Source organism: Anopheles funestus, chromosome 3RL (assembly GCF_943734845.2).
Source record: "Anopheles funestus chromosome 3RL, idAnoFuneDA-416_04, whole genome shotgun sequence".
Taxonomy (NCBI): domain Eukaryota; kingdom Metazoa; phylum Arthropoda; class Insecta; order Diptera; family Culicidae; genus Anopheles; species Anopheles funestus.
In genome coordinates, this window is record NC_064599.1 from 6895193 (window position 1) to 6907039 (window position 11847).

The following is an 11847-nucleotide window of genomic DNA, read 5'->3' on the forward strand; positions in this document are numbered from 1 at the left end:
AAATGCGTACCGCTCTCATCGCAGATTGATCCTATTTCAGGTTTAGTAAGATGAACCCTTTACAGAATTTGTTTATTTCGTTGGTTTTTTGTAAAGTAATGTTTTATTACTGTTCTTCCCCTGATTCAATATTACACCATGTTTGTGAATAGCGTAGAGCAAGAGGAAACAAACTAATTTATCCCTAACGCCTGTATTTATGCAATAATTGCAAAGTACACTAATGGACTATAATAAATAGGCAAAACAAAACCTTCAGTAAGTATACATCTCCATTTATCACAGAAGCAGTGAAACAGTTAGAAATATAATTTAATATTTTATGGATTTATGGTTTATCCATTATTTGCAACTTTCAAGCAAAATTCATCACATCAGTGGAAACAAACATCAGTGGAAAATCCAAATTAAACTCGATCACTACTATCAATTTTTTTTAGCTTGTGTTTGATCTCTCTTGTTAATATTTAACATAATCTGTATTAATTCAAAAACAAATTAAATGCTTCAACTATTGTATCTCTTTTCTTTTTAAGCTTAATTATTGCATCAATTCGTCTTACAACGGCTTACAAACGCCACAGTCAAAACGTATCAAATTTCTCACATTTCCCAGGCTTACGAGGAGCAAAAACCGATCTGGTTCATGTTCATCCAACCACATCACTACTACCGGGTGGATAACCGAGCGGATGATCACTCTCGAACCGTTTGCCACCACATCATTTAATCACTGCGTTCACTCGCGCGGAACACGATCGCCACATTTACAGGCACAATTCCGGCGCCACCACAAACAGCTGCTACACCGGCGAAGGGATCCAACGCAACCAGATGGATCGATGTTGGACGTTCGGGTTTTTCGCTCACAAACAACACCAGAGTCGTTTTGCCCGTAAGCTAAACGCTACACGGACACCGAGGCCGGATCGGTATCGGAATCGAAAATAAAACCACGTTCCCGGATGGCTTACCGCGGTGGATGTGCGTACGTGTGTCTCTTGAAGGGGGTTGGGGGATATGGGGGAGAGTACCGCGTGAGTTCACGAACCTTCCGTCACAAGCGATTCACAGCGATGGCTTTTGTTTCTTTTCCTTTTTTTTGTTATTTTTGTTTTGTCGCAGACAATACAGACAAACACAAACACTCGAGGCACAGTATTGCTGAACATGAACGACCTGCCGTGGTGTGAACGCACTACCCGAACAATTGGCTACAATTGCCGGCGATAGCCACGAAAACCTGTTGCACACCATTTTTGCAACCGCATCCGCTTCTCGTAACCTTTCCGATCACCCTCGGTTTCATTGTAACGTAATCGGAAAATTGCACACACTGATACGAGGCAGGGATATTGAGCTAGATTCGATTATTTTGTATTAAACCAGCCTACAAACACACACACACACCCGCACGCACTATTTCGCGTTGACATTCATACCAACTCACCCCCCTCCCCCAACCTTCGGTACGTTCCTCCCCATTGCACACATTGCACAAACAACCTGTACGCACACGCAGCTTCTACGCGTGCACTTAGCTTCGGTAAGCGATCGATCTCGCTGGCAGCCCACGATCGCGTCGATCGAACATTCGGGCCCTTTTTTTTAACGCCCCGCCCGATGTTTCGCACTCTTTCGCAAATGCGACGATTGCATTATGTGATCACTTTTTTTGCAAAACACCCTCACCCTTCTTACATTATGTAAGATGACTGCCGTTTTTGCTGATTACTCAATCAATTTGCAGGCTCCATTAAAAGCCTTTCGTTTTGCACGTTCTACTCTGGTTTTTGGTCTCGAACACATGATTCCTTGCACGTTTGGAAGGGATGCGCGTACTGTGAAAACGATTCACTGTCTGCAGATTGTCAGAAGGGCTTTTTTCTAAACGATTTGCTTGCTTTAGACTGCCATTCTTTGTAATGAGGTGGAATTTTTATCGTAGGAAACGCAACAAACTTCTTCGCATTACTTTAAACACCTTTTTGGTACGGAGACAGAAGGTTGCAGAACTTTTACTCCATATGATGAACTATTAAACTAGCCGTAGGATAAATAATACTAACAATTTCTAACATTAAACACGTCTTACGAACGTTACTTTTACGCTTGTTTAAAAAAAATCACATTATAAGCCCTCCACCCGACACTAGTTGCGTTCTAACTTCTTCAATAATAGTGATATGTGGTACGTAACACACTCTGCCTGCTGCTCACTCACAGCAGCCGATCACTACACCTAAACACTCTTATTCTGCCGTTTCCCACACTTAGCTGCTAGCGGTTAACTCACTTTTCTGCTCGAAAGCTCGACTGAAACTGATTCGCCCGTACCGTCTTCGTTGGCTCGATCACGGTCGATCTGCAGATTCGCTGTTGTAGCTGTTGTTGTTTTCGCTACGCTCGTTTCATTTCCCAGTCGTACGGCACTCGGGTTGCTCGGTTGGCTGCATGTCCTCCGAACGTACTACGGTTCGGCTTCGACCCGAAAAACACATCCTCCCGAATGGTGACGACAGGCATCAAGGGTGGATACGTGTGTGGGTGATTGGAACATACTTGTTTTCTTTGCTTCGCACGTTTTTCGCCTCTTTGCTGTAACATTCTCATGATGCCGGTCACTCGAGGACCCATCAGAAAAAAAACCAGTCCAACGCTGTCATGATCATGATTACCGTCCTTCTTTTGATCTGAGCTTCAAGTTCGATTGACGATCGTACGTTTTACCTCCCCTAATTTTATTACCTACCCCGATGGGGGAAGTACATCGTGTCGTAGGTGGTTGAAGCGTCACGCAGAAAAGGTTAGTGATTGAGGTTGAGAGCGAACGATTCAGCACAGTACCTTCTACTCTCACTCTCTTTTTCTCTCTCGTCGCCGTTCATGTGTACGAACGACCTGGCGTCTCCATTTGTTTGCTTCGTTCGCATTTTTGTCGACGATTTCTGTTCGGATGGCACAACGAGTTTGGCATTATTTTAGTTAGCACCTTGCTTTCCAACCTGCATCCTCGTCCTCTTCCGTGCCAACACACTAGTGAATTTCCTTTCCTGTTTTGCTCAACTATTCAACGAACTAAAACGAGAGAAAGCAAGAGTAAAGCAAAAAAACGATACGCATTCAAGCATTAGAACCACGTGCCGCATGTCGGTACGAGTGTATGCGTTAGTTTCGGTTTCACGTTAAGCCATTAACGTGTATGTCGTGTTTGTGTATTTTTAATTACGGGTCTCACACTTGTTGATCGACACAGACGCTTCGATTCTTATGGTTTATGTGTCGAGTTTTGTTCATTTTGTTAGCTTCCAACCATCCAAACAATGTGCGATGTTTTCTATGCCCGTATCGGGATGATTCATTCGCACTAACACGTTCTGTGTACGCTGTTAGTACTACAATTATCTAAAAAAAATTAACAAAATAATAAACTCTTCATTTTCCAACTATAATCAAACCTTAGAATCGTTTCTCAATTCTCTCTCAAGTTTAATACAATAAATAGATTTAAATTAGTTACATTTGTTCAAAAGAACTAAATTTGTTTATTATTTGTTTATTTGTACATTGTCTGATTTAAATATTCATGATTTAAAAAAATCATCACATCAAATCTTTTCAACAAACATTTCATACAATTCATTACAAATTAATCCCTCTTTGATTGATACATCGCCCGTCGGATCGCAGATTTTTTTATTTACTTTAGAACGGTTAAAAATTAAAAGTTAAACCAATTAATGTCTAGGGAAGATATTAGCATATCGTACACAAATGAGATAATTGCAAGATACACACTTTGTTGTCGAATTAGCTAAATATAATTTCAATAAACTCCTTCAATTTTTGTACTGGCACAAGTCCATGGAATACCAGCCTGCCCAGTGTAGCTATATTCAGTTGCAATTTCTGCAAAGACAAAAAGAAAACATATCATTTTAATAGGCTTTCGAACTTTCTAGGTTTACTTACATTACTTACACCTTCATTATTAATATCAATTGTCCATCCATCATTGTCCTGCGATTCAAAGCAAAGAAATTTGTGCTCGATGTCGGCTGCAACGGCAACGGTTATAACAGCATCATATACATTTACGAGCCTATTTCTGTCGATAACAGCTTTCATGTAATTGACCTTTATCTTTATGGTGGGTATTTTGAACAGAAGAACTGAACCCCTAATAGTGTTGACAAGTATTTCACAAACCGGTGCAGATCTTCTTGCCAGAGGAAATGGTCGCATCTGTGGGGTTAGTTCTGTTGAGAGTTGCCTCATTTCCTTGACCATTTGCCCAATGTGTTTCCATATATCTATACCATCCGTATCGCATGTGATGGTAGCATTCTTCAAATTAATGAACAAACGCTGGTGGTCTTCATGAGGATTCACATGCCTGATTATGATTTCGTTAATTGCTAATTTTTCATTGTTTTCCTCTGAATCGATACTGAAAAAATCCTCTCCAATCCCAGTGAAATTTTCAACTTTACGGTAATCTCCCATTTGCAGGCCCATGTCAGATATTTTAATTTTTGTTTCACCAAGCGATTTGATCATACTAAGCTCCGCACAATATATCCACAAACAGGATATGTTCTCGTTCCATAGCATAAACGATACTCTGCACAAAGTGACCTCTATCATCATATTTAACGCTGCCGGAAATGTTTGCTGAGTGATCGGCATGGGTGCCACATTGGCACGATGGTTTGTATTGGTTGAACGGTATTGAGCCATATAGCGAGAAAACGATACAATGAATTTTGCTGCTCCAGGGTTATAGCTTAGGTATACGGGTTTCGCCGCAGTGATATCAAGCTTTCCTTTTTCCTGGGTTCCCGTTAGAAAGTTGACTAGCTTAATATTGATCATGTTTACGTAAAATGAATCACCAGGCTCATATTTAAATTCTTTTGATCTATAGCGCCCTAGGTGAAAACTAGCATCCACAAATTCTAGGTTGAAATCCAAATGCTGACGATCAAACAGTATGTTCATAAGTTTATCACTGTACGGTTGGCTACGTTTACGAAAATTGGAGAAAGTAATTTTGCAAGATTCGCAACCAAAGTTTGCCTTTCGAAACGCATCTACCAAATCAATACTTGCCCATAGCCCGATTACTAAAAGTTTTGATTCAATAAATTTGTCATACCAAATTTTCTCGAAGTTTAAATTGACATTAAGTTGAAATTGGCGTGACTTATCGATAACTTGCACAATGCCATTTGTAAAGGAAAAATCCACACGCCGTAAGAAAAACTGTAACAATTTACGTTGTAAGTAATTTGGAAACGTCTCCAAATGTGTCGGTGCGGTTGTTTCAGGATCATTTGTGGGTAAACCGTTTTTCGTCCGATTATGCGTTCCTTTGGTGAAATTAATGGTAACTTTCGGGTTACAGATATAGATACATGGTGATTCGGTACTGATTGGAAATATATCCATCTCAATGCACAGTATACTGATTTGAATACAGATGCCCTGACTAGAGTATTCAAAACTTTGAAACGTAAGCTCTAGTTTAGATGTAGAATAGATCGGACCAGTAAGTGTCATACGTTGCACCTTGATGTGTAATACTGCATACAAAAGGCTGAAGGTATAAAAGTATAAAATAAAAATGATATTGTATGTATTGAATTCATTTAAATGCTTCTTACATACCTTGGAAATACCCAATTTAGCAGAACTGATTGTACTGTAGCGACCACAAAATAGAACATGTAATTTGGGCCAAATGACAAAATCCAAGAGATGATACTCGTTCGGTACATCCATTCTGCAACCCATCGACTTATCCAATCGCAACCAGCTAGCATTAGTAATATAAGGCCTAATAAGCCGAGAAGCAGCAACACTCTGGACGTCATTATCCTGAAATCATTAGATATAGCATTTTAGTATTTTATTTTCTTCATCACCGAAACTATCTACGGCATGTTTAACATCATTTGTTGTGTAAAGTTATATGATGCAATTAACTCTTTTGAAATTCCGGCCAAGTTTATCAGATTTGTAAGAAGGACAATAACCAACGTCTCATTCCACGTGATGGTGGATGGAAAACTCTCACGACCCTTTTCCACCACCACGGGTCTGCGTTAAGGAAAGGGGCTAGGCTGTCTACTCTTCAACCTAGCTCTAAAAAGGGTTCCAGTATGGACAAACTCCTTTGACACATAGACATTGTCCAAAAATGATGCAACCTTCTTAGCAGCGATCAACAGAAAACTGCACGTTGCCCTACTCTTTAACAAATGATTCTTTCACGTCTCGAGGAAACAACACCTTCTTTTATTTTACCAGTTCATACATTTCAATCGTGATTGTAACTTAACGATCATTATGAGGATCATCGTTCTAATTGGAAATCCATAATATTTCTAGGTAAACCGCACTCCAGTTTAGCATATTACACACTAGTTAATTTTGAACAGATATTTCACTATTTCTTTATACCTTTATACATTGTTTCCTTTATGAAACAACCCCTAGTTGTTCAACAAACGTTTATCACGCTTCTTTGCGCCGACAAACAACCTAACATAAGCGTTTAACCAGTGACGTGAGTTGCCGGTGTAAAATTACTTACCCTATATAAGGTTGCGTTGTAATTGATGCTTTTAAACACTTTTGTTATCCCTACAAGCTTTATTACAACCCACCATACGCTTAAAAATGAAATTTAAACGTTCCAGCACGGCACGTTCGCTGCCAAGGGACAAAACCGTGCGCATATAACAACAAACCATTAAAATGGCACATTCGTTGATCGTATGGACATTTGGCGCGACATCTTTATTTACCGCAATCATAAAATAATGGCCAACAAAGAGATTTTCTTCCTTTCGTGTAATTTGTGAACATATTTTGGTAAGCATTATTATTAAATATGGAATCGTTGTCTGAATATTTCATAATAATGTGTAATTTTATTAAATGCTGCATAATAGTTGTGCTGATGGCAATCACCCATTGTACAGCTGTCAACATAGGCACTACAGGAAATGGCGGGAAAACAACAATCCTACGTCCGTACATAAACAGTCCATTCATTGGAAGTGGTTGTATAATTTTGGAACGAATCTTTTCTGTATTAAAATTTCAAACTAAAAATTTACGATAAAATAATCAATAACGTCAATAACGTAACGGTAGTAAACAAATCATTTGACAAAGTAAACAAATCATTTGACGTGCTACAAAGAGCCATTCGGCATCAGTGGCAACAGTAGTTTGATGTTGTCGAATTTAATCGTAAGTATACCCAGTTCTGCGTGTTCATGACCAAAATCATAGATCGGTGCTTCGACAAACAGTTCCGACTCGTTCTGTGTCGATGCTTTCCGCAACTCGTTACGAAGTTTAATGGAAGAGTATCCTATATCCTCACTGGAATGTCCCACATCAAAATCTGTAGAGCGATTCTCATTCACAACTACAAATCGTACCGCATCGTTACCATCCGGTAGAAGCATTTTCTTCAGTTCCTCGCGACGTTCTGCGTGGTGTTTTGTGTCTAGTTCGATATTTACCCGAAAGTTGAATGTATGCTCTAGCCGTACTTCACCCTGATTAGTAATGAACGATGCCGAATGGGGTGTTTCCAATCGATGCCCATAAAGATCGAGAAAGGTAAACTCTACATAGTATAGCGACACCTTGGCTTCCAGCAATCGCTCGACGGCTGATTCGTTCCACCGTACGGATCGTATCTCAATCGTTAGCATATCGTCGCTGGAACGCTTAATTTTAAATATTTGATTTGGTATGGAGGACGTGGTTGGAAGTGGATTCTCCGCTATCTTGTGCCACATCGAGGGAATACGCTGTATGTTGAAGAATCGGGCGTAATTTTCCTGAACCGAATGATCCCCATCTGGAGGATGAAAAAGGAAGGGATAGTTAAGGATATTCATATTATACAATCCATCCAATCCATACCTTTCAGTCGTGGTTCACTCAAGCTGGCAGCATCCCGGAAGGAAATGCGCTTTTTTTCTGATACAGAAGATGTTATTGACCCTCGGTCAGTATTTCCCCGCCGTGCTGCACTTTGTAATGTGTAGAATTGTTCATTCTCCCGCAACGATTTCTACAATGGAATAAAAACAATTGGTTGAAGAAAATGTACAAAAATCAATACACCGTTGTGCTTAGGCTAGTCGATAATAGATGGCGCTAGCTGTTACTAGTTTTGCTCAGTAGATACAACAAGAAATTTGGAGAAAGTAAATTTGCTAAACCGTAAAAGCTTACCTCCAATGTTTCAGGGTAACTGTTCGCTATTAACAGCTCAACATTATTTGGCTTTGGTGGCTCATCGGTACGATTGTTCATGATTTGCGACAGCTTCGGTATCATCTGGCTGACGCTCACCTGCCGGAACAACTGCTGAGCAGCATCGGCCGCTTCGTAAGCATGCCTTTCCCGACTCATACGTGCGGCTACTGACGAACGTCTGGACAGCGGTGTCGGAGCCAACGTAAAGGGTTCACGTTCATGCATTGTTTTTACACTTCGTTCAACGGGCGAAGGTTCCTTGAGAAAAACTTTTCCTGGTTCAAAGGTCTCAGAGATTGGAGTACCGTTTTCCGCTTGATAGTGTTCAGTCTGTACCGACACACTCATCGACGGGCGTGTCTGAAGTTATCCAATATAATGATCGTAAAAAGAATAATATAATTTTCGGCTATTTAAGCATATATTAATAAACTGTGCACGCTCATTATCGATAGACAAAATTTCTTCTATTATCACACTTTTTCACATTAACTAAGATCTACTTGAGATCGTAAAGTATGTTAAAGTTTATAGAGTGGCAAAAATTGTCCTTTACATTGGTATTTCGTGGTAAACGTTAAAAGCCGAACAGTTTAGAAATTAACAGTCACTACTGAAGGAAAACATGTTGACAATACAGTCTGCACTTTAAGTCATCTAACCAGTCGCTGATTTGTAGGAAGAAGTGAAAAGACCTAGCATTTAACCTACCGGCGATACGGGACGAACTTCTTTAATGGGTGAGGCTGAAAAGAAAATAAGTTTTGCATAAATACACTCAAATTTTTACTCTCTGTAAGACCAACCTTCCAAACTCTTGAGACTGTGCTCGAGCTGTGTTCTTTCCTCTGCCAGCAGTTCGTTCTCGGTGCGCAAGCCTTCCAGCATCACCGAGAGCGTATCATTATCCTGCTGTAACGTCTTTAGCTTTTCCAACAACTCGCGTTGGGATTCTTTCGTAACGAGTTCCTCCTCCTTCAGCGTATCAATCTGTCTTAGCAACTCCTCGTTGTGTTTCCGCAGTTCGTCCAGCTGGTACTTGAGCAGCTTGTTTTCGTCCACAATTTTGGTAAAGTTTTCCTGTTGGCGCTTCAGAAAGTCTCGCTCAATCTTGTGCGGGAACGGGAAGAACAGTTGAGAGTCCGTATTTAGTTTATATCCAAGCATTCGTGTGATAGAACACACTTACCTCCACTTCAGACATATTTTCCTTAAGCTTTTCGATGTTTTTCTTCAAACGTTCGCATTCTTCAAACAGGGAAGCATTTTTGTCTTTCTCTTTGCGTATTTGGGCTTCAAGATCACCTGCGAATGATACAGCAGAGAGTGGCATTAGTTTCCAAAGGTAATACAAAAAGCCGAGTATCCGAACTGAAGCTATATGCTACTGTGATATATTCTCTCAGTAAAAAAGCATATGCTAAAAAGAGAACAGCATTTCGGTTGTACATAGAGAGTAAAAAAGCATACGTAAAAGACCTTCAAGAGATAGTTTGAGATAGATTATTCGAGCTTTGTATGCATACAACAATGCCTACCACAACACTAAGCCTGAAAGCAGAACCTGTCGTGGCTCACTTTCTCCTACCTTGCTTCCGCATCTCGTGCTCCATTGAGCGCTTCTGTTCGTCCACCTGTCGCTGCAGTTCCTTCGCGAGATCCTCCACCTGTCGGTTGAGGTTAAGTATTTCGAGGTTTTCTGTCGCGTTGCGCTTCATAATTTCGTACGACAGCTTCTCCTCCAGCTGTCGTGCCAGCAGTGTGCTCTTTTCCTTTTCGTTTTGCAGCTCCTTCGCATGTGATTGAAGGTGAGAAAAAGAAAGACAACAAACATGAATCGAGCCATCTGACACGTGGGCCTTCTTTGGTAGTAGTAGTGGAAAACTGGAAAATCGATATCAACTAACCTTGTGAAGATATTTGATGTTTAGCTTCATTTTGACGAGGTCTGTTTCACGCGTTAGCTGCTCGGTACGATGGCGCTCACAGTCCGGGCACTGGACCTGACGGGCCTTGGATTTTGCTGTACCATGGCGGCGATCCTTAGCAATCATCTTGGTACTTGGTACTCCAACGATTCCACCTTTACCTTCAACTCTACCTGACTCTCGTTCGCTCTGGTTTAGATCATCACTGTCTCCGGACAGTACGTCCCGATCCTCATCTACACCGGCCACGACACCATGTTCCTCATCGTCATCCTCGTCTTCATCGTCCGCACCGTACGACTTCCGGTGATTGTTACGATGCACCGCCCTATCAGCACTATCATCATCGTCGTCCTCCGTTCGATCGTCCGTACTGGGACGTCCTACCGGACGATGGTGACGATCATCCTCCTCATCGTAACCATCATTCGAGGGCGACGAAGATTTGCACTCTCGACGACCCGCATCCGCATCTTTTGCTGGACGTGCACTCTTGGAGCGACGTTGATTCACAGCGCTTGTCCTTGCAGTGCTGTTGCCCTTGGTGACACTTTGCATCCTTTGCCCTTCGATGGACGTTGCACGACGTAGTGCTTCCAGCTTTTCGTGCAGTTCTCGCCGCTGGAGCTCCAGATCGTGAAGTCTGCTGGGAGGCATAGAGGATGCAATACCATCAGTGAATAGCCAGGGTACGAGGACACACGTTTATGCTTACCTGTAGTGTTCGCTGGAGGCCATATCGAGGCGCGATTTCGATCGATTATTACTCTCGTTTGACAAGCGTGTGAGCTTTGTTTTCAACCGCTTGATCTGTTCCTCCTGCTCCAGGAACCGTTTCTTGATGGTGTAGTTTTCGTCGCACAAGCTAAGATACTTGTCCTCCAGCTCGCGGCGTGTCAACTTCGACACCATCAGCCGATGGTTGATCAGATGACGCTGGCAGAGATCGATCGGGGGCCGATAGTTTTCCGAGTACGGGGAAGCACTGACCGGACGACCAGACCTTCTGCTACTGCCCGCCATTGCGGCGATGTCCTTCTCGCGCACCGTATCTTTTCCCATCCGTTCGCAGTAGATTCGGTGCTTCGATTCGATTTTACCAACTGCACCGAACTGGTGTAACACCCAGAACGACGATGGGATAATGTACGCGATTTGCGACGATGTTATCTACACGCAAATTGTGATTGCCACACACACACACACTCGCGTACACAAGGTTTAGGTCAGCGTAGGCAGACGAGGATACGTCGTGCTACCATTTTTAAACGGGCGAAATGAAACACCTAAACACACAAACACGAAATTTTCACCAAAAGAAGGGAAAAAAGAATTCGTGAAGGTAAAAGCAGCGCGCGAAACCAATGCAAGGTTGCGCTGATGAAGAAAAAGTTCGATTTGTTGGTGTTTTTGTTAGAGCCGTTGCTATGGTAACGACCGTATGGGACTGCACTGTGTTGTGTACAAGAGGGCAGACTTTTGCATGCAAGCGCGTGCAGTGTAGTGAGCGGGAAAATGAAGCACAGTGGGAGAAAGATTTTCAGCATTTTCTTTACATACTAGTTGAAAATACAGCAGGTACTTTTACACTTCTACGAAGTGTGATTTACTTACCTGATATGAACTACAA

At 41.7% G+C, this 11847-nt stretch overlaps 2 protein-coding genes across 3 annotated transcripts; both read right to left on the bottom strand.

Annotated features, from left to right (window-relative positions):
• Positions 1-3551: 3551 nt before the first annotated feature.
• LOC125769904 (uncharacterized) lies at positions 3552-6783 on the bottom strand. Its single transcript, XM_049438943.1, has 4 exons — positions 6599-6783; positions 5671-5880; positions 3982-5599; positions 3552-3909 (listed from the first exon to the last, which is right to left on the bottom strand). The coding sequence occupies exons 2-4, from the start codon at positions 5874-5876 to the stop codon at positions 3811-3813; spliced, it is 1923 nt and encodes a 640-aa protein (XP_049294900.1). The 5' UTR covers positions 5877-5880; positions 6599-6783; the 3' UTR covers positions 3552-3810.
• A 418-nt stretch (positions 6784-7201) lies between these two features.
• Positions 7202-11745, bottom strand: LOC125769903 (kinesin-related protein 4-like). 2 transcript variants are annotated; one of them, XM_049438942.1, is made up of 9 exons: positions 10933-11745; positions 10197-10860; positions 9878-10079; positions 9479-9594; positions 9096-9399; positions 9001-9035; positions 8266-8649; positions 7951-8101; positions 7202-7885 (listed from the first exon to the last, which is right to left on the bottom strand). In XM_049438942.1, exons 1-9 carry the CDS (start codon positions 11277-11279, stop codon positions 7206-7208), a joined length of 2883 nt encoding a protein of 960 aa, XP_049294899.1. In that variant the 5' UTR covers positions 11280-11745; the 3' UTR covers positions 7202-7205. The 2 variants fall into 2 exon arrangements, with proteins under 2 accessions (XP_049294899.1, XP_049294898.1); XM_049438941.1 differs by having other exon boundaries at positions 10197-10863.
• Between the last annotated feature and the right edge of the window lie 102 nt (positions 11746-11847).

Coding starts and splice junctions, on each gene's coding strand:
- LOC125769904 (XM_049438943.1), bottom strand. CDS start 5,876: ATGACGTCCAGAGTGTTGCTGCTTCTCGGCTTATTAGGCCTTATATTA. Junction 5,600..5,670: donor CTAAATTGGGTATTTCCAAG/GTATGTAAGAAG, acceptor TTATACCTTCAG/CCTTTTGTATGCAGTATTAC. Junction 3,910..3,981: donor TTGATATTAATAATGAAGGT/GTAAGTAATGTA, acceptor TTGTCTTTGCAG/AAATTGCAACTGAATATAGC.
- LOC125769903 (XM_049438941.1), bottom strand. CDS start 11,279: ATGGGAAAAGATACGGTGCGCGAGAAGGACATCGCCGCAATGGCGGGC. Junction 10,080..10,196: donor ACATCAAATATCTTCACAAG/GTTAGTTGATAT, acceptor TCACATGCGAAG/GAGCTGCAAAACGAAAAGGA. Junction 9,400..9,478: donor AAAATATGTCTGAAGTGGAG/GTAAGTGTGTTC, acceptor TTCCCGCACAAG/ATTGAGCGAGACTTTCTGAA.